This window comes from Salvelinus sp. IW2-2015, linkage group LG1, assembly GCF_002910315.2.
Source record: "Salvelinus sp. IW2-2015 linkage group LG1, ASM291031v2, whole genome shotgun sequence".
NCBI classification, from domain to species: domain Eukaryota; kingdom Metazoa; phylum Chordata; class Actinopteri; order Salmoniformes; family Salmonidae; genus Salvelinus; species Salvelinus sp. IW2-2015.
The window spans coordinates 24,716,675-24,743,984 of NC_036838.1; the positions used below are offsets into that span (position 1 = coordinate 24,716,675).

The following is a 27,310-nucleotide window of genomic DNA, read 5'->3' on the forward strand; positions in this document are numbered from 1 at the left end:
CAGACACCCTGGACCCACTTCAATTTGCATACCGCCGCAACAGATCCACAGATGGGGCAATCTCTATTGCCCTCCACACTGCCCAACACCTATGTGAGAATGTTGTTCATTGACTACAGCTCAGCCTTCAACACCATAGTGCCCTCCAAGCTCATCACTAAGCTACGGACCATGGGACTGAACATCTCCCTCTGCAACTGGATCCTGGACTTCCTGAGGGGCCGGCCCCAGGTGGTGAGGGTAGGCAACAACACATCCGCCACTGTGACCCTCAACACGGGGGCCCCTCAGGGCTGCTTGCTTAGTCTCCTTCTGTACTCCCTGTTCACCCATAAATGTGTGGCTGTGTACAAATCCAACACCATCATTAAGTTTGGTGGCAGGCACCATCATTAACGGTGGCAGGCCTGATCACCGACGACCATGAAACAGTCCATAGGGAAGAGGTCAGAGACCTGTTTGTGTGGTGCGAGGACAACCACCACACAAAGGAGCTGATCATGGACTACAGGAAATGGAGGGCTGATCACGCCCCCATTTACATCGACGGGGCTGTAGTGGAGCTGGTCAAGAGCTTCAAGTTTCTCAGTGTCCTCATCCCAAAGGATCTATCATGGTTCACACACTTTTGCCCTCAGAGCGGCCTCAATTAATCATGGCATGGACTCTACAAGGTGTCGAAAGCGTTCCACAGGGATGCTGGCCCATGTTGACTCCAATGCTTCCCACAGTTGTGTCAAGTTGGCTGGACGTCCTTTGGGTGGTGGAGCATTCTTGATACTGTTGAGCGTGAAAAACCCAGCAGCGATGCAGTTCTTGACACACTCAAACCGTTGTGCCTGGCACCTACTACCATACCCTGTTCAAAGAGATTTAAATATTTTGTCTTGCCCACTCACCCTCTGAATGGCACACATACACAATCCATGTCTCAATTGTCTCACGGCTAAAAATCCTTCTTTAACATGTCACCTCCCATTCATCTACACTGATTGAAGTGTATTTAAAAAGTGACATCAATAAGGGATTATAGCTTTCACCTGAATTCACCTGGTCAGTCAATATCATGGAAAGAGKGGTGTTCCTAATGTTTTGTATACTCAGTGTATATCGGTTCAGTAACTCAATTAAATTAATGGTCTGAAATTCATTAATTTAAAGCATTCCCTCCATTTCTCCCAGCAATTATGCCACTTAAGCGCAAGCAAGGTCATTTCCCAGGCCCAAACTGAAGAAAGGGTTGTCCACAGAGAAATTATTAAATTACTGTAATTCTATGGTGTTGTCAGCATAGAGATACATGGGCCTCCCGAGTGGTCTAAGGCACTGCATCGCAGTGCTAGCTGTGCCACTAGAGATTCTGGGTCGAGTCCAGGCTCTGTCGTAGCTGGCCGCGACTGGGAGACCCATGGGGCYGAGGACAAATTGTGGAGGACAATTGGCCCAGCATCGTCCGGYTAAGGGGAGGGTTTGGCCGGCAGCGATGTCCTTGTGCCATCGCGCACTAGCGACTCCTGTGGCGGGTCGGGCGCAGTGCACGCTGACACGGTTGCCAGGTGTACGGTGTTTCCTCCGCCACATTGGTGCGGCTGGCTTCCGGGTTAAGTGGGCATTGTGTCAAGAAGCAGTGTGGCTTGGTTGGGTTGTGTTTCGGAGGACGCACTGCTGTCGACCTTCGCCTCTCCCGAGTTCGTACGGGAGTTGCAGCGATGAGACAAGACTGTAACTACCAATTGGATACCACGAAATTGGGGTAAAAAATTAAAATACATTTCAATGACTATTTATATTGAATGGTTCTAGTTAATTAAGTTGTTGCCAGCCAGTTTGTCCTCATGTGACTGTTTTTAAGACATTTTCAGAACCCAACTGACTGAGGCTACATCCAAAACGGCACCCTATTCCCTAGTGCACTACATATGGTAGGATTCCCCAACTGGCAGCCCGTGAGTGGTTTTATTTGGCCACCGAAGTTTTGTGAGCTAAAATAAATAAATAAAATACAATTTTGTATTTTTTGTATTTTTTTATTGTTGGACATAAAAGACTGTAAAAACACCAGGAAATCAGCTCCAGGTGATTTTAATTGAAGAAATCTGTTCCCAATTATTCCCATGCATAATAGAGAGACACATGGATGCCATTTGGGATGCAGCCTAAAACAATGTCAGTAGAAGGGTGTCAAACTTTAGGGTGGAGGTATAGATACTAAGGTAATGTGGTGCTGTGTTATGTTCTCTTGTCTGCATTTCAAACAAGGTACGCTTATGTAACAAGTCATGATGACTCAAATTCATTTAGTCACCTCTGAATGATTATGCTTTCAAAGACTCCCACACACAGACAAACAGAAAAATGTATGTGCATGCACGTACACATGCTGGAGGGCATCATCATATATGTAATATTATAAACTGGGTGATTCAAGCCCTGAATGCTGATTGGCTGACAGCCGTGGTATATCATGGGTATGACAAAACACTTATTTTTACTGATCTAATTACGTTGGTAAACACACCTCTGGGGTTTGTGATATATGGCCAATATACCAAGGCTAAGGGCTGTGTCCATGCACTCCGAGTTGCGTCGTGCAAAGAATAGTCCTTAGCCATGGTATATTGGCCATATACCACACCCCTTCGGGCCTTATTGCTTAATTATAGGCGGAAACATGGAGACTTACACTAGCTTGTTCTACCTGGTTTTACAGAGAGATCACTCTCTCCGCCCCCTAGCTGAATTCAGTGTGGGGGAGCTTGTCTTTGAGGGTACAGGCTCCTGTCTATAGACAGTATGAGATCTCTTTCTCTGTATATATGAGTATGTGGGTGTGAGTGTGTAGGTGTGAAGTGAGAAGAGCGTGTGTCTTTGAACATGTGTGTGTGTGTGTATGTATATATATATATATATATATATATATCTATATATATATATATATATATATATATAGATAGTCGCAGAGGGAGTATTGTGCTGGGTTCTCGTCCTCCGGGGTGTGGGCAAATGTGGGCCATGCTGCTTTCATGTGCGCCAGCGCTCATTACCACAGTGACGGTTGTGATGGTAACCATGGAACGCAAGTGCTTTGTGTTCCTGAACCCGTCTCAACGTAGCAACTGTTCACTGGCACCTATTGTACCAGATGCCTCACGCACACACACACGCATGCACACACAGAGATTGTTTGTGTGTCTTACCTGTCCCCAGAGCAGCTCTCCCACTCCAATGAAGACACACCAGAGCCACTGGTCGATGCTCAGAGCTGTGCAGGAAAAGGGCTTTCCTCCAAACTGGACAATGACAATCTGAGACAGAGACACAGAGTGAGTGTGTGTACCTGTAGATCTAATAGACACTAATAAAGTTGGAGCAACAGTGTGTGTGTGTGAGAGAGAGTGCATGTGGTGTGTGTGAGTGTATGTCTGGTTGTGTTTGAGTTTGTTTTAGTCCTCATTTGGACTAATATTCCAAGAGTGCTTACACATAAAAATGCAATTTATAATACAATCACACGTTCACATATAACACACTGTTACAAACAGACATACACTGACGTATTGACCAGATAAATACTCTGACAGTCTGAAAAGATAGATTGATAGATCTACCATAGTCTGCATAACCTTCCAATTTAGTATATTTAAAGTGCTCTAAAGTATTGTTTGAATTTATAAAGTATATTGAAAGGTTTGTTTGCTGAGATAAATTAATCTATTTCTTTATTGCTCTGAATCAAAATGTTATTTTGCCTATTTCTCTTTTCTGCCAGAATAACACAGATGGTGGACAATCTATTCCTTGTATTGACTGAACGTTTGTCTCTTACCAACTGAATACTAAATAAGAAGTGGACCAAGGCAGCTGCCCTGCGGTACTTCACAGTCTAAAGCATGAGGGAAAGAAAACGACCCATTGATCAAGGCGGACTGTTTTCTGACAGTTAGATATGACTGTACCCAATTCAACACTGCCTCCTTAAACCCATGGTGCAATATTTTTGTCAATTATTTCATGATCCACTATACCAAATGCTGCACTTAAATCTACAAATATTACACCCAGAAACCTACCATTATCCATAGCATTGAGCCACTGGTTAGTCATGTCAACCAATGCCGTGGTTGTGGATTGGTTTTTGCGATAAGCATGCTGATCGGCTGTGATCAGATCATTCTTTTCCATGTACTCTCATATTTGTCTACTCACAATACCCTCCAATATCTTACTGAGTGAAGGGAGTAGGCTGATTGGCTGACTATTGGTAGGAATAATGTGTTCTTTTTATTTGTTATGTAACCTTTATTTAACTAGGCAAGTTAGTTAAGAACAAACTCTTATTTACAATGACAGCCTACACCGGCCAAACTCGGATGACGCTGGGCCAATTGTGCGCCACCCTATGGGAATCCCAATCATGGCCGGTTGTGATAGAATGGGATTCCCATTCTGTAGTGACGCCTCTAGCACTGAGATGCAGTGTCTTAGACCACTGTGCCAAATGGATGGACACAGCTTAAAGTGGCCAAGTAACTTCTTAAAATTAAGCACAGCTTAGCATGCTTCCATACATTTGGAAATTTCCCAAGGTTCTAAAGAAACCGCCAACGATTGTGACCAATCAAATATGTATTTCAGTGGAGCTGCAATCTGGGGAGCAGCATAGCGAAGTAAAAAATTGTACATAAGATCGTAACCTGTAGATTTGACCTTTTGGTATGGACTTCAATAGGTATAACACCTCCTCTACTGACACCAATGATAGACTAAACGAGAAGGTTTGTTTCCTCATAATATGACCATCAATCCATTGGACAATAGCTTGTTTGGAAGAACGGGTGTTTAACTAATTTAATGAGAGATAATGTCAAGACTTTTTTATTTATTCGAGAAAACACCTCACCCAGGTCATCATCTATCCATGGAGATGGACAAGCCCCAACTGTACTCTTCCTTACTGGTGCATGATGGTCCATATTGTATTTACTTCGCCACCATGGCCTTTTTTTTGCCTTTACCTCCCTTATCTCACCTCATTTGCTCACATTGTACACAGACTTATTTTTCTACTGTATTATTGACTGTATGTTTGTTTTACTCCATGTGTAACTCTGTGTTGTTGTATGTGTCGAACTGCTTTGCTTTATCTTGGCCAGGTCGCAATTGTAAATGAGACCTTTTTCTCAACTTGCCTACCTGGTTAAATAAAGGTTAAATAAACAAATAAAAAAAGTGAGCAAATCAATAAAACATTCTGTAGCGTGATTTAAAATCATCCTCTAGATAAGTCAGCTCCCAGGGTACAGCAGCCAAATCATTTTGAAATTGCTCATGATTTAAAACATTTTATTTTCTCCTGACCACAATCTTTGGGGGGTTCTTCGGAACCTTGGTGTTCATGGTTATGGTCACAATATTATAGTCTATCCAGCCGACAGGCATTGATCCGGCCTCTAAGCATTGCAATGGTATATTATAGAATATCAGATCAATGCATGTGTCAGAATGGTGACACATCTTGGTTGACGATCTAGTAGTGTCATTAAGCATTTGCTTCAAACCACAGCTCTCAGCATATCTCAATAATGTTGTTATATTTGAATTATTCTGATCCAATTTATATAAAATCCCCAAGATAAATATATCCCTGTTACTATGTGTGGCCTGGTCAAACCCAGTGCCTATGTCATCCAGATAAGACACCTTTGAGCTAAGAGGTCTGTACACACATCCTATCAAAATGGGTGCCTGGTGAGGCAGATGTACATGAGGCTATAGTGTCTTTACTTGACATACATTAAGGTCATCCCTAGGGCTGTGGAGGTCACAATTTTGTCTGCCGGTGATTGCCAAGCAAATAATTGGTCGGTCTCACGGTAATTGACCGTTCATTAGCATAAACACATTTAGCATCTCCTGGCTTCCAGCCTACATGCCACTGATGCAGACCTTTGTAACATACATTTTCCTGATCTGGCTATGCCATATGGCTGTGGGCTACGCTAGTTCATTTAGTAGACCAGATTTGGTTAGAATTCCGTGGCATTATTTCATAGTATGAAGAATACAACTGAACAAAGCTGAATAAAATAGACATTTGAGGGAGTGCGCACATCCGGCTATTCTGTGTTGAGCGATTAACAAAGAAATAGGTACCCCTATAGGCTTAATTTAGAGTTCTTAATGTAACTTGTTCTACAAACGTTGGGCTGTATGTTTAGATTTTTAATGCATTGTAAAGCTGCATGATGCGACTAACGATGATTTGAAAAAAGTCACTTTTTAATCGCAGGCTGTACACACTTCATCAGTCTCTCAATCACAATTTGACAATTTCCCGGCGGCACCCCCTTTGTGTGGCCATAATGTACCCTAAAAAACTCCATGCCTTTTGTGGCCAGTGGCCGTTGTTCCCTTCTCCCCGAGGGCTGCGTGCTCAGAAGCACCTCTCACACATGGCTCTCCATCAAATGATCGGGTCTTTCTCAAAGGCTTCAAGTGAAGACTGACACTTTGGGGACACAACTGCACGCGTCCTTATCCAATTCGAGGTGCATATTGAAGATATTGGAAGAACTGTCCACATTTACTTTTCGTCAGCCAACAAGATGGGTAGGCCAAACAATCAGTAAAAGCAGTAGCCTATGTCAATCTACTATCCCCCATAGTACACAAGTTGACCTATTCTATTCTGTGCGAGAAATAAATATTCCAAACATAGTCTGGGACAGTTTTGGGATGCTATAGATCCCAAATTAATACAACCAGAATGTTTAGCTTAAAATGTGATAAACTATTAGGCTATTTCTTCACATTATAAGAGCAGCAATGCAAACACTGCAGTAGGCTATAGGCGCAAATGTTCCACTAACGGGAAAACAACATTATCAAAAGTGACCACAGATGTTATTATGCATGTAATGCTTTGATTATAAAGGTGCATTTTTATGGTGAAAATGATCTTTGCCAAACAGCTTATGTATGCCAGTTAGGCGCTACACCCCTTGTAAAGCCGATTGATGTGCTTAATTTTAAGAAGTTACTTGGACACTTTGGTTGTGATACAGACCTTATCAAAACACATAGGCTTCTGGACTAGGCTAGGTGTGTGACTATGATTAGAAAAAGTAAAAAAGGCATTGTTTCTTGCCTTACGCTGGGCATCAATCACAAACTGAAATATCACATTTACATAAGTATTCAGACCCTTTACTCAGTACTTTGTTGAAGCACCTTTGGCAGCAATTACAGCATTGAGTCTTCTTGGGTATGACGCTACAAGCTTGGCACACCTGCATTTGGGGAGTTTCTCCCATTCTTCTCTGCAGATCCTCTCAGGCTCTGTCAGGTTGGATGGGGAGCGCTGCTGCACAGCTATTTTCAGGTCTCTTCAGAGATGTTAGATTGGGTTTAAGTCTGGGCTCTGGCTGGGCCAATCAAGGACATTCAGAGACTTGTCGCGAAGCCACTCCTGCAATGTCTTGGCTGTGTGCTTAGGGAAGTTGTTCTCTTGGACGGTAAACAGTCGCCCCAGTCTGAGTTCCTGAGCACTCTACAGCTGGTTTTCATCAATGATCTCTGTACTTTGCGCCGTTCATCTTTGCCTCGATCCTGACTAGTCTCCCAGTCCTTGCCGCTGACAAACATCCCCACTGCATGATGCTGCCACCACCATGCTTCACCGTAGAGATGGTGCCAGATTTCCTCCAGACGTGACACTTGGCATTCAGGCCAAAGAGTTCAATCTTGGTTTCATCAGATCAGAGCATCTTGTTTCAAATGGTCGGAGAGTCCTTTAGGTGCGTTTTGGCAAACTCCAAGTGGGCTGTCATGTGCCTTTTACTGAGGAGTGGCTTCTGTCTGGCCACTCTACCATATAGGCCTGATTGGTGGAGTGCTGCAGAGATGGTTGTCCTTCTGGAAGGTTCTCCAATCTCCACAGAGGAACTCTAGAGCACTGTCAGAGTGAACATTGGGTTCTTGGTCACCTCCTTGACCAAGGCCCTTCTCCCCGATTACTCAGTTTGGCCGGGCGGCCAGCTCTAGGAAGAGTGTTGGTGGTTCCAGACTTCTTCCATTTAAGAATGATGCTGCAGAAATGTTTTGGAACCCTTCCCCAGATCAGCGCCTCGACACAATCCTGTCTCGGGAGCTCTGCGGACAATTCCTTTGACCTCATGGCTTGGTTTTTGCTCTGACATGCACTTTCAACTGTGTGACCTTCATATACACAGATGTGTGCCTTTCCAAATCACGTCCAATCAATTGAATTTAAAACAGGTGGACTCCAATCAAGTTTGAGAAACATCTCAAGGATGATCAATGGAAACCGGATGCACTTGAGCTCAATTTCAAGTCTCATAGCAAAGGGTACTTAGGTAAACATTTCTAAAGACCTGTTCTCGCTTTGTCATTATGGGGTATTGTGTGTTGATTGATGAGGATATATTTTATTTAATATATATATATATTTTTTTTTTTCAAACAAGGCTGTAACCTAACAAAATGTGGAAAAAGTCAAGGGGTCTGAATACTTTCTGAAGGCACTGTATAATTCACAAGTGATAGGCTAATATTGTTACCCATCAGAATATTCTTGATTTATTCTCATCTTTATATATACTAAATAATATATGTGTGAAATTTGTTTTGATTTAGAGTGGACCATTATTTTGCACCTGTCTCGAAACGGGGGCAGGGGAAAAACTACATGTAATCTATGCACTTAAAAAGGGAATGAAGGACGCTTTTKCCGTGGATCATGTTCATGTCAGCAAGGTAGGCTGCAGTATARTCCTGTTGTAAAGATAAGCAATCTGCTTAATATTAGTAAAGTTTAGTAAAGTTGAGAAATACAGTTGAAGTCGGAAGTTTACATAAACCTTAGCCAAATACATTTAAACTCAGTTTTTCACAAATCCTGACATTTAATCCGAGCAAAAATTCCCTGTCTTAGGTCAGTTAGGATCACCACTTTATTTTAAGAATGTGAAATGTCAGAATAATAGTAGAGAGAATGATTTATTTCAGCTTTTATTTCTTTCATCACATTCCCAGTGGGTCAGAAGTTTAAACACACTCAATTAGTATTTGCTAGCATTGTCTTTAAATTGTTTAACTTGGGTCAAACATTTRGGGTAGCCTTCCACAAGCTTCCCACAATAAGRTGGGTGAATTTTGMRCCATTCKTCCTGACAGAGCTGGTGTAACTGAGTCAGGTTTGTAGGCTTTCTTGCTTGCACACGCTTTTTCAGTTCTGCCCACAAATTTTCTATAGGATTGAGGTCAGGGCTTTGCGATTGCCACTCCAATACCTTGACTTTGTTGTTCTTAAGCCATTTTGCCACACCTTTGGAAGTATGCTTGGGGTCATTGTCCATTTGGAAGACCCATTTGCAACCAAGCTTTAACTTCCTGACTGATGTCTTGAGATGTTGCTTCAATATATCCACATCATTTTTCGTCCTCATGATGCCATCTATTTTGTGAAGTGCACCAGTTCCTCCTACAGCAAAGCACCTCCACAACATGATGCTGCCATCCCCGTGCTTCACCATGGGATGGTGTTCTTTGGCTTGCAAGCCTCCCCCTTTATCCTCCAAACATATTGATGTTCATTATGGCCAAACAGTTATATTTTTGTTTCATCAGACCAGAGGACATTTCTCCAAAAAGTACGATCTTTGTCCCCATGTGTAGTTGCAAACCGTAGTCTGGCTTTTTTATGGCGGTTTTGGAGCCTTTCAGGTTATGTCGATATTGGACTCGTTTTACTTTGTATATAGATACTTTTGTACCCGTTCCCTCCAGCATCTTCACAAGGTCCTTTGCTGTTGTTCTGGGATTGATTTGCACTTTTCGCACCAAAGTACGTTCATCTCTAGAAGATACAGAACGCGTCTCCTTCCTGAGCGGTATGACGGCTGCGTGGTCCCATTGTGTTTATACTTGTMTACTATTGTTTGTACAGATGAACGTGGTATCTTCAGGCATTTGGACATTTCTCCCAAGGATGAACCAGATTTGTGGAGGTCTACAATTTTTTTTCTGAGGTCTTGGCTGATTTCTATTGATTTCCCATTTTGTCAAGCAAAGAGACGCTGAGTTTGAAGGTAGATCCACAGGTACACTTCCAATTGACTCAAGTTATGTCAATTAGCCTATCAAAAGCTTCTAAAGCCATGACAATTTTCTGGAATTTCCCAAGCTGTTTAAAGGCACAGTCAACTTAGTGTATGTAAACTTCTGACCCACTGGAATTGTGATACAGTGAAATAATCTGTCTTTAAACAAAGTAGATGTTCTAACTGACTTGCCAAAACTATAGTTTGTTAACAAGAAATTTGTGGAGTGGTTAAAAAACGAGTTTTAATGACTTAAGTGTCTGTAAACTTCTGACTTAAACTGTAAATATAGTAGGCCTGGCCTATAGAAATCTGATGGGATCCTCCTCTTTTTAAGAGGCCATCACTCTGTTTTCTCTAGCAATTGCATAGCCTTTAGAAATATTGCGCAACATGAACTCATTGGGTCTCATGAAGTGTTTGATTGGATTTTCGATTACATTTGCATTGATGTCAGAGTGATTAAAGGGGCAATATAGTGCCGAGTAACATGCAGTTAGCAAATTTGGTAGGCTACTAATGTCCGTCAGCAGCATCAGAGTTTGTAGAAGCCTAATTACCGTGACTAAACGGTCACGTGGAATGTGACTGCCTTCATGACTCGTGACTGCCGGTGTGGCGGTAATAGGTTCGTCCCTCCTCTTGAAAGGTATAGGATTCTGAATGTACAACGCTACACCTCCATCTCTATTCCTGTCCCATCTACGTTCACTTGCCCATCGTTAACGGATGCATCCAAATGCGTTTCGGTTAAAGCTAAAATATGAATGTTATTTATGTTGACCAAGTTCAAAACCTCATTTATTGTATTAGGAAGGCTACATACATGAACACGGGCTATATGCAGCCCTTTCCTRGTCAAGTGAAAACCAGTAGAGCGTGTATTTGTTGAAGTTGAAGTCGTGGTAATGCACTACAATACACAAGCTCAGGTTCGAACGACGCATTAAAATAGCCAGGGAGTGATTCTAGAGTCCCAATGCAATTGCGTTGCCCGTTGATGTAAAGTCTATCCAGCACCAAGGAGACTCGTTAGTTCAGGCAATGCTTTTTGTTTTTCATGATGGGATACATTTTTTTTCTTCTTTCATTGATCTCCGTGGGGAAGTGATCATTCATTCCAAAAGCAGTGCATCTGAGTTCTCTGCCCCTGCTCTTCACCATCTCCTTTCCTTGTGTGTGTGAGAGTGCTTATGTTAGTGTGTATGTTAGTGTGTGTGTATATGTATGTGGTGTTTGTGAGTGTATGCATATGTGTGTGTCTACAGTATGTGTGTGTTTGTGTGTCTACAGTATGTTTTGTGTACCTGCAGGATGAAGGTTCCCATAACCACGCTACAGAAGATGGGGTTACGGTAGATGGCCTCGAAGACGTTCCTCTCTCCGTGGATCTTCCTGGCGTTGATCTCGTTGAACAGCTGCATCATGACGAACACGTTGAACACGATGGTGTAGTGCTCTGACGGTGGTGCGTGAAGAGGCGCGTTGCGCCCGCTGTCGATGTTAAAGAAGTTCTCTCCTGGGAGAGGGGAGGAGCAAACAGGATAATAGATTTAGATTTTTGTTTAAGCATACTGTCTCTTGAGATTTCAGCGTGGTCTGACTCTCTGTGTGTTCCAGCGGGGACTGACTCTCTGTGTGTTCCAGCGGGGACTGACTCTCTGTGTGTTCCAGCGGGGACTGACTCTCTTGTGATGTCCAGCGGGCCGAGCTCTCTGTGTGTTCCAGCGGGGCCTGGCTCTCTGTGTGTTCCAGCGGGGCCTGACTCTCTGTGTGTTCCAGTGTGTGATGGTCTCACCAGCGAACAGCAGGGTGAAGATGATGGTGAGCTGGTAGACGGCATGACCCAGGATATTCTTCATCATGGTGCGGGAGATCAGGGGCTTGTTGCGGCCGTACGGCTTCCTCAGCAACAGGGACTCGGTGGGGGGCTCGGTGGCCAGAGCCAGGGATGCCAGGGTGTCCATGATCAGGTTAACCCACAACATCTGCACTGCTTTCAGAGGAGAGTCCTGGAGAGAGGGAGGAAAAGAGGGGAGGTGGAGTGGAAGCGTGAGAGACAGAAAGAGAGAGAGTGGAGGTGTGCGTTTGTCTTTAAAAAAAATGTTTTATTGAATTTCAAGAAGGATCAAAGGGTAAGTGTGTTACCTGTGTGATGCAGGCGCCAGTGAAGGCCACGATGACGGCCACCACGTTGACAGTGAGCTGGAACTGGAGGAACTTGGAGATGCTGTCGTAGACGTTGCGGCCCCACATCACAGCCTTGACGATGCTGGTGAAGTTATCGTCAGTCAGAATGATGTCAGATGCTTCCTTAGCCACATCTGTACCGGCAATACCCTATCAGGAGACAGAGATGGAGGTGTTCGGTTTATAGGGATGATGATGAGGCTGATGATGGTAATGGCCATTGTTTTTATATGTTATTACATATTCCCTTTAGGCCTATTAATAATGAATTACATTCATATAGTGCTATCGATTAGATCTCAGTTGCTTTACATTGTATGGGGAACTAACCTAATCCATCACCAACGTGTAACACCAATCTACTGTACCTGGCTGATAATGGCAGACATTTTTTGCCAGATTTGACCTCAGTTCGGCAGGCCGTAATTGAAAATAAAAATGTGTACTTAATTGACTCATCTGGATAAATAAAGGTTCATTCAAAGTTGCAGTCAGTCAGGGACATGAGCCAGCTACATCATTGACAGCTGATGAGTGGTGAGCGGTTCAGCACAAAATGGCTGCCGTGCATCAGCCAGGTGGATGAGAGTGAGTAACCAGTACCCACAGTGTTAAGGGTCAACGTTTGAGTCCCGGTGAAAAGAACTAGCAAGCAAACCGTCTGCATGTCATTACATATTGGTACTGCATTCCACCCCTTTAACATCTGCCCTTTACTCCTCTCAATCACGCGAGTCAATTCACTTTGGAGAAAAAAGGGAAGGAGACAAAGTCTAGCTATTAAAATGGATTTCATCTCTCCGCGACCCTTCGTCTACACAGAACATGTGGGGCCACTAATACCCGAGGCTATATCATTATCCTTTCTATTTTCAATTACTGTGCTTTTAATTTTCTTCTCTTTCCCTCAAAGCTTTGTTTAACTCAATTAGGCCATTTTCCTCGTTACATACAAGGACAGTGAGTGTTTCATGAAGATCTATGTGGGACTATAGACTCTCCCATCTCTCCCTCATCTCAGCATCTCTCCCTCTTTTCCTCCCTCTCTCCAGGACTCCCCAATAATAATAGTAGCAGTGGACATGGGATTACCATTAACAACAACAATATTAATCAGAACAACAATACATTAAAGCAATGGTAGTAGACCAGTGTCAACATGACTGAGAAGACACATGACATGATATGAAAGACAAAACGGGAAATATTATCGACATTACATTGCACTTTTCACTGGCTGTCCCTCAGGTTGTGGCAGGAGGACACATATTTGGCTGCCAAAACTGCACATTTTGGCTTTTCAGCCAATAAATATTTGATTTTTTCTTCATCTTTTATAGTTTCAATTTTGGGAATTTTGGGAAAGAAATATTCTCTTAGGTCTGAGTATTTGTCACAGTGTAATAGGAAATGTAGCTCTGTCTCTACCTCTCCCCTGGAGCAGAGTGAGCACAGCCTGTCCTCTCTGGGCAGCCAGGTTTGTCTGTGACGACCGGTCTCTATAGCCAGACTGTGCTCACTGAGTCTGTACCTAGTCAGTGTTTTCCTCAGTTTTCTATCAGTCACAGTGGTCAGATAGTCTGCCACCATGTACTGTCTGTTTAGAGCCAAATAGCATTGAAGTTTACTTTGATTCTTTGTGGTATCTTTCCAATATGTGATAGATTTTTCTTTTTGTTTTGTGATGATTTGGTTGGGCCAGGTTTTCTGAGTGCTGTCCCGAGGCTCTATGGGGTTGGTTTGGGTTTGTGAACTGAGCCTCAGAACCAGCTGGCTGAGGGGACTCTTCTCTGGTTTCACCTTTTGACATTGTAGAGATGGTTGTAAAATTTGATGGCTCTTTTTCCTATTCGAATGAGGGGGTATTGGCCCAATTCTGCTCTACATGTGTTATTTTTTTCTTTGCACTTGCAATACAGTCTTGCAAAACTCTTCATGCAGTATTTCAATTGGATGTTTGTCCCATTTGGTGAAATCATTATTAGAGAGTGGACCCCATACTTCACTGCCATATAGAGCAATTGGTTCTATAACCGATTGGAAAATTTTGAGCCAGATTCTAATTGGAATTTCGATTTTAATGTTCCTTTTAATGGCATAGAATGCTCTTCTTGCTTTGTCTCTCAGCTCATTCACAGCCCTGTCAAAGCTACCTGTGTTGCTGATATTTAGTCCTAGATATGTGTAGTTTTTGGTGTGTTCTAATAGAACTGTGTACAAATATAATTTATATTTGTCATCCTGATTTCCGGACCTTTTTTGGAACATCATTATATTTGTTTTTTTTTAGGTTAACGGTCAGAGCCCAGGTCTGACAGAACCTGTGAAGACGATCTAGGTGCTGCTGTAACCCCTCTTTAGTGGGGAGACCGCAGCACCAGGTCATCTGCGTACAGCAGACACTTGATTTCAGTGTTGTGTAGGGTGATACCAGGTGCTCCGATTCTTCTAATGTTTTTTCCAATTCATTAATGTAGATGTTAAATAGTGTTGGACTTATTGGGCAGCCCTGTTTCACTCCCCGTCCCTGAGAGAAGAAGTCTCCCTCCCTCTCGCAAGCGGCTCTCCATCTCTCCTCGCAAGCGCTCTCCACTCTCCCTGCAAGCGGCTCTCCATTCTCCCTCGCAAGCGGCTCTCCATCTCTCCCCTCGCAAGCGGCTCTCTCTCTCTCCTTCGCAAGCGGCTCTCTCTCTTCAAGCGGCTCTCTCTCTCTTTCAAGCGGCTCTCTCTCTCTTCAAGCGGCTCTCTCTCTTCAAGCGCTTCTTCTCTTCAACGCTCTCTCTCTCTTCAAGCGGCTCTCTCTCTCTTCAGCGGCTCTCTCTCTCTTCAAGCGGCTCTCTCTCTCTTCAAGCGGCTCTCTCTCCTTCTCAAGCGGCTCTCTCTCTCTTCAAGCGGCTCTCTCTCTCAACACTCTCTCTCAAGCAGCTCTCTCAGCAGCTCTCTCTCAAGGGCAGCTCTCTCTCTCTCTCTCTCAAGCAGCTCTCTCAAGCAGCTCTCTCTCTCTCTTCTCTCTCCAAGCAGCTCTCTCTCTCTCTCAAGCAGGCTCTCCTCTCGTCTCTCTCAAGCAGTCTCTCTCTCTTCAGCAGCTCTCTCTCTCTCTCCAAGCAGCTCTCTCTCTCTCTCTCAAGCAGCTCTCTCTCTCTCTCTCTCTCAAGCAGTCTCTCTCTCTCTCTCTTCTCTCAAGCAGCTCTCTCTCTCTCTCTCTCAAGCAGTCTCTCTTCTCTCTCAAGAGTCTCTCTCTCTCTCTCAAGCAGCTCTCCTCTCTCTCTCAAGCAGCTCGCTCTCTCACACTCCTCTCTCTCAAGCAGCTCTCTCTCTCTCAAGCAGCTCTCTCTCTCTCAAGCAGCTCTCTCTCTCTCAAGCAGCTCTCTCTCTCTCAAGCAGCTCTCTCTCTCTCAAGCAGCTCTCTCTCTCTCAAGCAGCTCTCTCTCCTCTCAAGCAGCTCTCTCTCTCAAGCAGCTCTCTCTCTCTCTCTCTCAAGCAGCTCTCTCTCTCTTCCTCAAGCAGCTCTCCTCTCTCTCTCCTCAAGCAGCTCTCTCTCTTCTCAAGCAGCTCTCTCTCTCTTCAAGCAGCTCTCTCTCTCTCAAGGCAGCTCTCATTCTTCTCTCAAGCAGCTCTCTCTCTCTCAAGCAGCGCTCCTGTCTTATCCGGTGTCCTGTGTGAATTTAAGTACGCTCTCTCTAATTCTCTCCCTCTCTTTCGGAAGACCTGAGCCCTAGGACCATGCCTCAGGAATACCTGGCATGATGACTCCTTGCTGTCCCCAGTCCACCTGGCCGTGCTGCTGCTCCAATTTCAACTGTTCTGCCTGCAGCTTTGGAACCCTGACCTGTTCACCAGACATGCTACCTGTCCCAGACCTGCTGTTTTCAACTTTCTAGAGACAGGAGGAGCGGTAGAGATACTCTGAATGATCGGCTATGAAAAGCCAACTGACATTTACTCCTGAGGTGCTGACCTGTTGCACCCTCGACAGCCACTGTGATTATTATTATTTGACCCTGCTGAACATCTTGGCCATGTTCTGTTATGATCTCCACCCGGCACAGCCAGAAGAGGACTGGCCACTCCTCATAGCCTGGTTCCTCTAGGTTTCTTCCTAGGTTCTGGCCTTTCTAGGGAGTTTTTCCTAGCCACCGTGCTTCTACACCTGCATTGCTTGCTGTTTGTGGTTTTAGGCTGGGTTTCTGTACAGCAAATTGTGACATCAGCTGATATAAGAAGGGCTTCATAAATAAATGTGATTGATTGATTGATTCTATGAGCTGGTCTTCCTGGCTGTGGGGTCTCCCCGTTAGCGTGACACAGGCTCGCCGAGGGAGTGTAGTCTGAATGAATGTGAAGTGGACTATATTGGGATGGGATTTAACTGAACCACAAGGGCGACTGCTAATCTGAAACAAGGCTCCTCACAACGACATACTGACACGGGCTGCTAAGCACACAGATAGACAACACAGTATAATTACACATGCGCACTCACACACACACACACACTCACTCTTATTCTGTAACCCCCAAACCCAGAGGTCTTTCTATGAGGGGTGCAGTGTGTGTGTGTGTGAATGTAGTGGGGCTTGTCTGGTGATAAGCAGATGTATCCAATCGTTACTCCCTCTAATGATTCATTATCCAATTACACAGCCATCTTAAAATGGGGGCACTTGGAGTAAATTGGAGAGTTGCAGAGATGAGGTTTGGACAAAATTAGCTTGTCATGGCTGTTGTGTATTCGTAAATACTTACTAAGTTCTCGCTAACAATTCTTGTCTGAGAAAATAGAGGGAGTAAAACCGGAAGGAAATTAGTGACAAGGGAACCATGAAAACAGACCGAAATGAAGAGAGAGTGTTACCATAGCGAATCCGACATCAGCCTTCTTTAGGGCGGGGCCATCGTTAGTTCCGTCGCCTGTCACAGCCACCACCTGTCGTGTCTCGAGGACGGTGCTGTCCATGATACCTGAGGGAGATGAACAAGACCACACCCCTCAGATCTCAGTACACTGGACAGCAGTATACACATTCACGGAGGGAATGGAATTTTGTTGGACGAACATAACTAACAAATGTCGGTCCCCCAATATTTCGAAATGGCCTTTTACCCATTTCATTTGCTTTTTCAGTGACTGAAATTCAGTGTTTTTTCCCCCAGTTAGTCTTCTAGTCAAGAGTCTCCATATTCATGACCATTATGCCTCACCTGGCCCGTAACTCTCTCTCCACCCCTCCACCACCCCCAACTGAGATGAAACAGGCTAGTCTTTGAAGAAAACTGGGTTGGGCTGAAGGGGATGGCAGTGCTAGAGACCCCTGGGTCCGCTGTGTGTGTGTCGATCACACATGAAAGAGAACACATTTTAGGAAGGAGGAGGGGAGTAAAAACAAGAAAAGGAGCGATGTGACAGCTTTAACCCACCTTTGACCAGAGTGTGTTTGTCAGTGGGAGAGGAGCGAGCCAGCACACGCAGCTTGGGCCACACCTTATCCAGACGCTCTTGCTCCACCTAGAGCACAGGAGGACACAGAGTCAGAGGGACTGAATCTCGAGCAATGAAGAACTTAAACAAATGCATCACTCCCAATGTTAGTACTACTACTACATCATTTAAGTCCCCAAGCCTGTCTCACCTTTAATATATAATAATAAAAGTACCCCTTTCAAAATAAAAAAAAGTCCTGTGGTGTGTCTCACCTCTCCCTGGTCGTTACGGATCAGCTGGTTGAACTCTTTGCCCTCCAGACACAGGAAGTCCTCACCCGGCAACAGGATGCCACACTTAGTTGCTATGGCGCGGGCAGTGTTGATGTTGTCCCCGGTAACCATGCGCACGGTGATGCCGGCCTTCTGGCACTTGAGGATGGCATCAGGTACCTTTAGGGGAGGGAGGAGAGAGTCATGCCTTGAACATCACTACAAGGACATTGATCAGCCAGTATTCTGTAGTTATATATCCACTTCACAACAACATTCCTTGGTATAGTATCAGTGCTGATCCCAGGCCAGTCTGTGTAAGGTATACGTTTGTATCTGAGTGATTCTGTATGTATATTCCCCTCCACATGTTCCCCACTCCAGGGTTAGTCTCAGTGTCGGATGTTATTTTAGTTTCTCTCTCAGCATGACAATGTGAAGCCCTGACAGCTTTTGCTCATTCAGGCCTGACCTCTCAACCTGCTGTGTATGCGAGTCTCTCTCTCTGTGTGTTTGAGTGAGTGTGTATATGTGTCTGTGCTTGTATGTGAGCTTGTGTGTGAAGTCCTGTGTAATTATCCACCCTCAAGCATGTGATGAGTCACTTCTCATTAGACCAATCAGATTACTTATTTATAGATCATTAGAAACCCCCCACAGTTGTCTGCCTGTCAATCACACCGCTGAACCCCAGCCTGGCACCCCCACCTCCCACCCCTTCTGCCCTCACATAGACCACTAAACATGTAGCTACACTCGTTGCGTAACCCTCTCACACCCCCAAAGTAACAGAGAACCGCAAAGAAAAAATAGAACCTTGACCCACTATGGTGGAATGATCCCTCATACAAACATCCACTCACGCCCTAATGGAGAACAACTCAGGGGCATGATGGACTGATGCGACGTTAGTTGTAATTAACTAGGCTATTCTTTGTCACCGGAGGTGGGCAAGGTGTCGCCTCTACCGGAGAGTTTTGACAACAGGAAGAGGGACCCACGCATTGAGGACTAGGGTATGTGAACAGTTGGCTAAACTCGTGGGTTAGGAGTTTGAGCTTGTTGCCATAGGCTTATGAACCAAAATAGTGAAATGACAAACCATCATTTCTTTGTAGTTTACTTTATTGGCCATTATGCCAAATGGCTGCCACTGGGCTATATAGCGCAACTTTGCTGTGGTAATTCCAAACATACTATTCCATCTGATGATGTATCAGTTATAGCCTATATAATAAACAGATACTAGCCTACACAGATAACGCATTGTTTATCTATACGTTTAGTCATGTTATAATCATGAATATGTATAATGCTGGTAATCAGACTTTTGAAATCAGTGGAATGCCCAGTGGAAGAAGAGAGATCATTACCAAATGTGGAGAGTCAAAAAGAGAACACAGAAGGCTGTTGTATAAAACACCTGTCTCCGGATTACATCTCCAAACTAAAGGGCAACCTTGGCATCCACGACAGAGAGGGAGAAGCGTTCATCCATGTATACGGGTAAGAGTCTAGCTAAATGATCTGTATGATCTGTGTAGTAATATTATTGGTATCTCAGAGACCCATTTGCATTGCTAGTTATAGCCTAATTAGCTAGCTAGCTAACATTGATCATAGTTGGTTAGCTTTAGACACCTGCAGATTCATGCATGGTGCATGGTAGCATGAGTTGGGATTGATTTATGGTTGATTGTTTAGCTAGCTAGCTACATGTCTAAACAAAATATTCGACTATGCAAGTAACCATTTCACTGTACCATTTACACCTTCTGTATCCTGTGCATGTGACAAATAAACTTTGATTATATTTGATACAGTGTGTGTGTTTACCAAAGACGGTAATGTGAAGAACAATAAGACCTGCATCAAAGTCAGATTAGGATATAGGCCAAGGACTAAATAAAGTGTATTTTTACTACTACTTCTTACTACAACTCACCACTTTGTCTTAAAATCTTTGGTTGTTTACTACACTACCCTATTCACCATGTTTAGCACATGGCCTCACATGTGAATCCTTAAAGAGATGGGTGGGGCTAAGGCTTAAGAGGATGTGAAGGATGCTGAATGGAGGTAGACAAAGAAGAGCTCTCCAGTAGAGGGCCTCCTGAGTGGCGCAGTAGTCGAAGGCACTGCATCGCAGTGCTTGAGGCATCACTACAGTTTGGAAATCTTCTTAGAGAAGGGCCTTGCTCAGGGAGGTGACCAAGAACCCAGTGGTCACTCTGACAGAGCTCCAAAGTTCTTCTGTGGAGATGGTTGTCCTTTATGAAGATTCTCCCATCTCTGCAACACTCCACTAAATCAGTCCTTTACGGTAGAGTGGCCAGACGGAAGCCACTCCTCAGTGAAAGACACATGACAGCCCGCTTGGAGTTTTCAGCAGCAGGGACTAGTGAATCTAGGCAGGATCGAGGGAAAAGTGAAAAGTACAGTGAGATGATGAAGTCCTGAGCACTCTGGAGCAGGTTCTCAGGCTGGAGCGAAGGTTCACCTTCCAACAGGACAACGACCCTATGCACACAGCCAAGACAATACAGGAGTGGCTTCGGGACAAGTCTTTGAATGTTCGAGTGGCCCAGCCTGTCTGGACTCGAACATCTCTGGAGAGACCTGAAAATAGCTGTGCAGTGATGTTCCCCATCCAACCTGACAGAGATTGAGAGGATCTGCAGAGAAGAATGGGAGAAGCTCCCCAAATACAGGTGTGCAAAGCTTGTAGTGTCATATCCAAGAAGACTCGAGGTGGTAATCACTGCAAACGGTGCTTTCAACAAAGTACTGAGTAAAGGGTCTGAATACTTATCTAAATGTTATATTTCAGTTTATTTATTTTTTAAATTGCAAAAAAATCGAAAAATACTTTTTTGCTTTTTCATTATGGGGTAATGTGTGTAGATTGAGGGGCAAAAACAATTTAATCTATTTTTAGAATAAGGCTGTAATGTAACAAAATGTTGAAAAAGTCAAGGGGTCAGAATCCTTTCGAATGCATTGTATATGGAAGCTTAAAAATATGAACCTTGTAAGATATACTTGGAAGAGGCTAAATCAAGCAAGTCGGATCGAAAACTTTGTGTCCTTTTCTATGGTACCAAAAGTTTTTTTTAAAGTACAGATTGAGGAACGAATTCGATCAGACCATCAGCTATATGGAGGGCTATAAGCTACGACAGACTTTCCACAAGGGCAGGGATATTGGAAATTTAACCTTTTCACATGTGAGTTCCAAATATCTAGTGGTCGCCCCAGAGTGAGTTGTTTTATGCATGTGATGTCAGAATGCACTCACTGTTCCAAAATGGGATTGTTACGCAACAGGACAGTTAACACGAGCTGCCTGCTAATTATCTATAGGCTGTTTCAACTTGTCAATTTCAAATTATTTTCGTACAAGTTGTATTTTCTAACAACAGTTTGAATTGAGGTGTGTTCCGCCTCCTCATTAATTCACATAGAAGTAGCCCATTTCAGCGTTGCGGACACTTTATGTTTGAGGCTTTCCTGGACAAATTTCCCTCTTCAAGGAGTGCCATTCCCCATTCTTTCTGCACTTCAAGTATGCAGACATTTGTGCAGTTTCTGGCTGGCACTCGCATTGTTGCATTTTTGTTTTCCTTACAAATAATAACTTTAGACAAGTGTGCATTCCGATCAAAGTAAGTTCCATATTTTTTGTATATCGTGTTGTCGTTTCTACTGTAGCATACACTATGTACGTACGTACGTACGCACGCATGTATGACTGTTCTATTCATGGTTTGAAGTACTGGTGACAAATAATGCAGTCCAATTATTGCATACATTGTAGTATACTATACAATGGACACCTATGATGTGTGTAAAATACTTTTTGGGTATTTTGTTGTATTGAGTATAATGAGCTAATGCTAAGCTATTTCCCAGCTATGTGTGGCGCCTCGTTTGTTGACATTATACAATGTAAACGTCTGTCAGACCAAAGAAGTTATGAGGTGAAGGAATGGTTCACTTATCTTTTGAGTAAACTTCTGGAAGTGAATGAAGGGAAGTGAATGATCGTAGACTACACACACCCTTTAACATGCACACACCCCCTTTAACATGCACACACTATAAACAAACCAATCTCGTCTTGTCTCTTATTATCTTTGGTTGACGATGGGTAGTTTGCAGCGCGCACAAACTACCCATCGCCGTATTACTTTTGATTTCTTGAAAGTGTTTTGACTCAATTATTTTGATCAATGTTGAGCTCACACGTGATGTGATGAATTATAAAGAGTAATTGCTATTAGCTCATTTATATTGTGGTTTCTGTCAGCTGAGAGTTCTCTAAACATGACCGCTGGTGTTACGTCGATCTTTCCTCAGTTAGTGCTAGGACTAAAGTAGGCTGCATTTTCCGGTTTGAATGATTGTGTATGTTGTCGCTACTTCTGTCAATGTCTGAACATTGCATCCAAAAATAAACCGGTCACATTCAAGACAACTTCGTAAGGACTGTGTTTGTGCTAAAAAATATATGTGAAAAAAAAGTGTGGCTAGCTCAAATGCTGACTGTTGCGTCAATCGAAACTGGACATTCTAAATAAACTTTCTAATCACACTGGTTTGAGCGTACGCTGCAGGGACCACTGCAGAATGATCACACCCGTGTGTTGGTTAATCATAGTTAATTGACGGACAGTACATGTATAACGAAAACTAAGGAGTTTATAACAGATTGTGTCTTGCATAATACAGGTTCAGTGGATCCACTGATAGTATAGGATGCCTTTAAGCGTGTCTTTAGAGGCCATTCAATTCCATTTTCATTCCCAAAAACAAGAAAGGATTCGGTCAAGAGAGAAAAGACAGCAGAAATAGAAGAACTTGCATTGCACATCAATGGTGTTGATAAAGGTTCTACAGAAGTACCAAATAGTTTAGACACAAAACAAAAGGAGTTTGAGCAACGTATTCAAGAAAGATCGGGTTTCATTTATATAATAAACTGGCAAATTGGATGGAGAACTGTGAAACATGTTTTTCTATTACCTTCAACAAGAAGGTAATCAAGAAGAACCTAGAGAAAATAGTTAAAAATGATGAAAACATTATCTCACCAAAGGACATTTTGAATGAAGAAGCAAAATATTTTTTACTAATGTTTTCCTTTCAAGTTCTTCTAACCTCTAAGTGTTGTGATATTAATCTGCAACACGTAAAAAAAATATTGCGAAGGACAAATTACAAAGGACGAACTACGGTTGGCAATTGACTCCTTTCAGACTTGGAAAACCCCTGGCCTTGATGGCATTCCAATAGAAATATATATCAAACATTTTATGAATTATTCAGATCCAGTAACAGCATGTTTTAATTATTCATACATAAATGGTCAAATGCCTGACACACACAAATAAGGGTTGATTACTCTCTTACTGAAACAGGAGCCGGGGGGACAGTATAAAGACCCAATCTCACAAAAAATGGAAGCCCCTCCCCCATCAATGTTACGATGCAAAGATATTGGCAAAATGTATTGCTCATAGAATTAAAAAAGTCTTACTGGATATTATTCATTATGATCAGACAGGATTCTTAAAAGGAAGACATACTGTATTGGAGATAGTTCTCAATTATTTCTAATAACTGCCTAATGCTATGAGAATGTAGGGAAACCAGGCATAATCTTTATAACAGATTTTTGAGAAAGCATTCGATAAAGTACGGCTATAATGTATTTATAAGTGCCTGAATTATTACATTTTTTGAGAATCTCTTGTAAAATGGATAAAAGACATGTATAACACTCCTTTATGTAAAATTAGAAATAATGGTTATTTCTCAGCAAATTAGGAATTGTTAAGAGGTGTAAAACAGGGTTGCCCTCTTTCACCATACTTGATTGTTATGGCCAATGAACTGTTAGCTATAAAAATGAGATCCAATTATAAAATGAAAGAGTATTAACTTATGCTGAGGATTCAAGAGTCCACAATCTTCAACCCTGACCAGTCTTATTGAGGACCTGGATAATTTCTCCAATTTATCTGGATTAAAATCCAAATATGTATGATAACTGTACTATATTACGGATTGGGTCTCTAAAAGACAAACTTTAAATTGCAATGTGGTCTCCAGATTAAATGGGCGGATGGTGCAGTTGATGTGCTTGGTGTACATGTTCCTGAAAAGTTGAATGATCTTTCAACTATCAATTTCGACAGAATAGATAGGATCTTTAAACCATGGAAAGGGAAAGATCTGTTCATCTATGGGAAAATCACACTGATTAAGTCTCTAGTGATATCACAGTTCACATCTCTATTCATGGCTCTACCAACTCCAGGAGAATATTTTTTCAAGAGTATTTCATTTTATTTGGAATGGAAATCCAGATAAAGTAAAATTTGTATTTTTATGAGTTTGGAGGGCTAAAACGAATAAATATCCAGACATTCAACCTCTCTCTTAAAGCTTATATTATACTGAAACTATATCTAAATCCAAACTGGTTTTCCAGGAGGAGACTAAGTGCCACATTACATTTACATTTAAGTCATTTAGCAGACGCTCTTATCCAGAGCGACTTACAAATTGGTGCATTCACCTTATGATATCCAGTGGAACAACCACTTTACAATAGTGCATCTAACTCTTTTAAGGGGGGGGGGGGTTAGAAGGATTACTTTATCCTATCCTAGGTATTCCTTAAAGAGGTGGGGTTTCAGGTGTCTCCGGAAGGTGGTGATTGACTCCGCTGACCTGGCGTCGTGAGGGAGTTTGTTCCACCATTGGGGTGCCAGAGCAGCGAACAGTTTTGACTGGGCTGAGCGGGAACTGTACTGAACTGTACACATCCGATGTTTAAAAGGGGTCTCTTTGCTGTTATATAGATTAAAACTATCAATTTCCAGTGGATTGGAACCCTGTTTAAAGTATTCTTATTTTTAAATTAAGGTATACAGAGTTTTCTAAAATTACAATTTATCCTCCAGAAGAGGCAGAATCTACACTACCCTACAAAAGTTTGGGGTCACTTAGAAATGTCCTTGTTTTTGAAAGAAAAGCACATTTTTTTTGTCCATTAAAATAACATAACATTTATCAGAAATACAGGGTAGACATTGTTAATGTTGTAAATGACTATTACAGCTGGAAACGGCAGATTTTTTAAATGGAATAGCTACATAGGCGTACAGAGGCCCATTATAAGCAACCATCACTCCTGTCTTCCAATAGCACACTGTGTTAGCTAATCCAAGTTTAACATTTTAAAAGGCTAATTGATCATTAGAAAACCCTATTGCAATTATGTTAGCACAGCTGAAAACTGTTGTGCTGATTAAAGAAGCAATACAATTGGCCTTCTTTAGACTAGTTGAGTATCTGAAGCATTGTGGGTTCGATTACAGGATCAAAATGGCCAGAAACAAAGATCTTTCTTCTGAAACTCGTCAGTCTATTCTTGTTCTGAGAAATGAAGGCTATTCCATGCGAGAAATTGCCAAGAAACTGAAGATCTCGTACAACGCTGTGTACTACTCCCTTCACAGCAAACTGGCTCTAACCAGAATAGGAAGGAGTGGGAGGACCCGGTGCACAACTGAGCAAGAAGACAAGTACATTAGAGTGTCTAGTTTGAGAAACAGACACCTCACAAGTTCTCAACTGTCAGCTTCATTAAATAGTACCCGCAAAACACCAGTCTCAACGTCAACCGTGAAGAGGTGACTCCGGGATGCTGGCCAGTGTCCTCTGTCCAGTGTCTGTTCTTTTGCCCCTCTTCATCTTTAATTTGTTTTGTCCAGTCTGAGATACGACTTTTTCTTTGCAACTCAGCCTAGAAGGCCAGCATCCCGGAGTCGCCTCTTCACTGTTGACCTTGAGACTGGTGTTTTGCGGGTACTATTTAATGAAGCTGACAGATTAAGGGCTTGTGAGGCGTCTGTTTCTATTTCTAAGTGACCACAAACTTTTGAACGGTAGTGTATATTACAGCAAATAATATGGCTAAACGCCAATGTACTGAGAGAGATGTATAAGAAAGGTATGTTTATGAATGACATTGTAAACAACGACGGTATACAACCAATTCATCCAGGTGTATGGAAAAATATAACCAACTCATCGCAGCTCTGACACAAAAATAGAAAATGCAATGAATTAGTTTGTCTGCCACCAATTAAAAATCCTAAATCCTTAAAATCACTCATGTAAATTGTAAAATGTATCAGTTTGAGTATTGACAACTATGCCGCATAAAATTCAAGATAGTTGTCACAATACCATGGCATTGGGTTCATGAACTGATACATCAATTGATGCATCAATTCGTTCTTTTCAATTTAAGCCATTATAAAAAATTCTCGCCCCACAGAATCAATAGAACATCTCTTTTGGTACTGTCCATCAGGAGCTTGTTTTTGGAGTCAGGTCTAGGAATGGTTATGCCATAATATCAGGGTAAGGTTGACCTGCAAACTGTATTGCTGAGGGATTTGAAGGACCACACAGTCAATAGGAAATATAATTGTGCTCTTGGCTAAATTGTTTATTTCTGGGGCAATTTCGTCAGAAATGCTGCAGACTGGGAGGTTCAAGTCCCTAGTGAGACACCATGGCAGAATGGCGGGATGAATTGCGATAGGAAATGGTAGAATGACTTACTGGGGAATATGGGTTGATCTGTAGCTGTCTGAAGGGTGGAATTGATGAGTGTTGGAATAATTATATACACAAATGTACAGTGTAAATGTTTGAGGTCCTCCAATCAGGGGAAAGGGTGGGAATGGAATTATTGTATGCTTTGCCTTTCGCTATTTATGTTTTGTGGTTTGGTTTCATGCTGTGAGGGGTGTGTGTGCTGGTCCTGGTAGTTATGGGTGCGCTCCACCCGGGCGTCGGGCGGTGCTTGGTTTTTCTAGCCTTTGGAAAATCCCTTTGGGCAAGGGCCTTGCTGGTGTCTCGGGGCGGGTGGGGGAGAGCGCACCATCTGACCAGAGCACCCACTGATGGGAGCAGCCATTTTTAATTGTCTGTATTGTATTATTGCTTGAAAAAAGAAATATATATATATGAAATTCAAAAACCAACGCACGGACCTACGATCACTAACTCTCCAATGTTCCACATATCAGGCCTTTAGTCGAAACCATGATAACATCCCTGATACTTTGCATTTTCCCTCAGTAATGCATTTGAATAATAAAACGACACAGGTGTCCTTTCCTCATTTATCATGGAAATTAAGTGTTCCTCATCTCCATAATTAATGGATGATATTAGTAAATCTTCTACATACCAGCAGCTCAGTTCAGAGACGCTGCTGT

General features: G+C 42.7%; 1 protein-coding gene across 7 annotated transcripts in view; it reads right to left on the reverse strand.

The window, feature by feature from the left end:
- The window catches only part of LOC111963489 (plasma membrane calcium-transporting ATPase 1), a 160,006-nt gene that overhangs the window by 27,439 nt on the left and 105,257 nt on the right, over positions 1–27,310 (reverse strand). For all 7 annotated transcript variants that reach the window (XM_023986978.3, XM_023986985.2, XM_023987002.2 and 4 more), the window contains 7 exons: positions 18,006–18,185; positions 17,730–17,817; positions 17,167–17,273; positions 12,270–12,461; positions 11,920–12,133; positions 11,429–11,640; positions 3,198–3,305 (listed from right to left, as the gene is read on the reverse strand). In XM_023986978.3, coding sequence (XP_023842746.1) covers positions 3,198–3,305; positions 11,429–11,640; positions 11,920–12,133; positions 12,270–12,461; positions 17,167–17,273; positions 17,730–17,817; positions 18,006–18,185 — 1,101 coding nt within the window. The remainder of the gene's footprint in view (positions 1–3,197; positions 3,306–11,428; positions 11,641–11,919; positions 12,134–12,269; positions 12,462–17,166; positions 17,274–17,729; positions 17,818–18,005; positions 18,186–27,310) is intronic.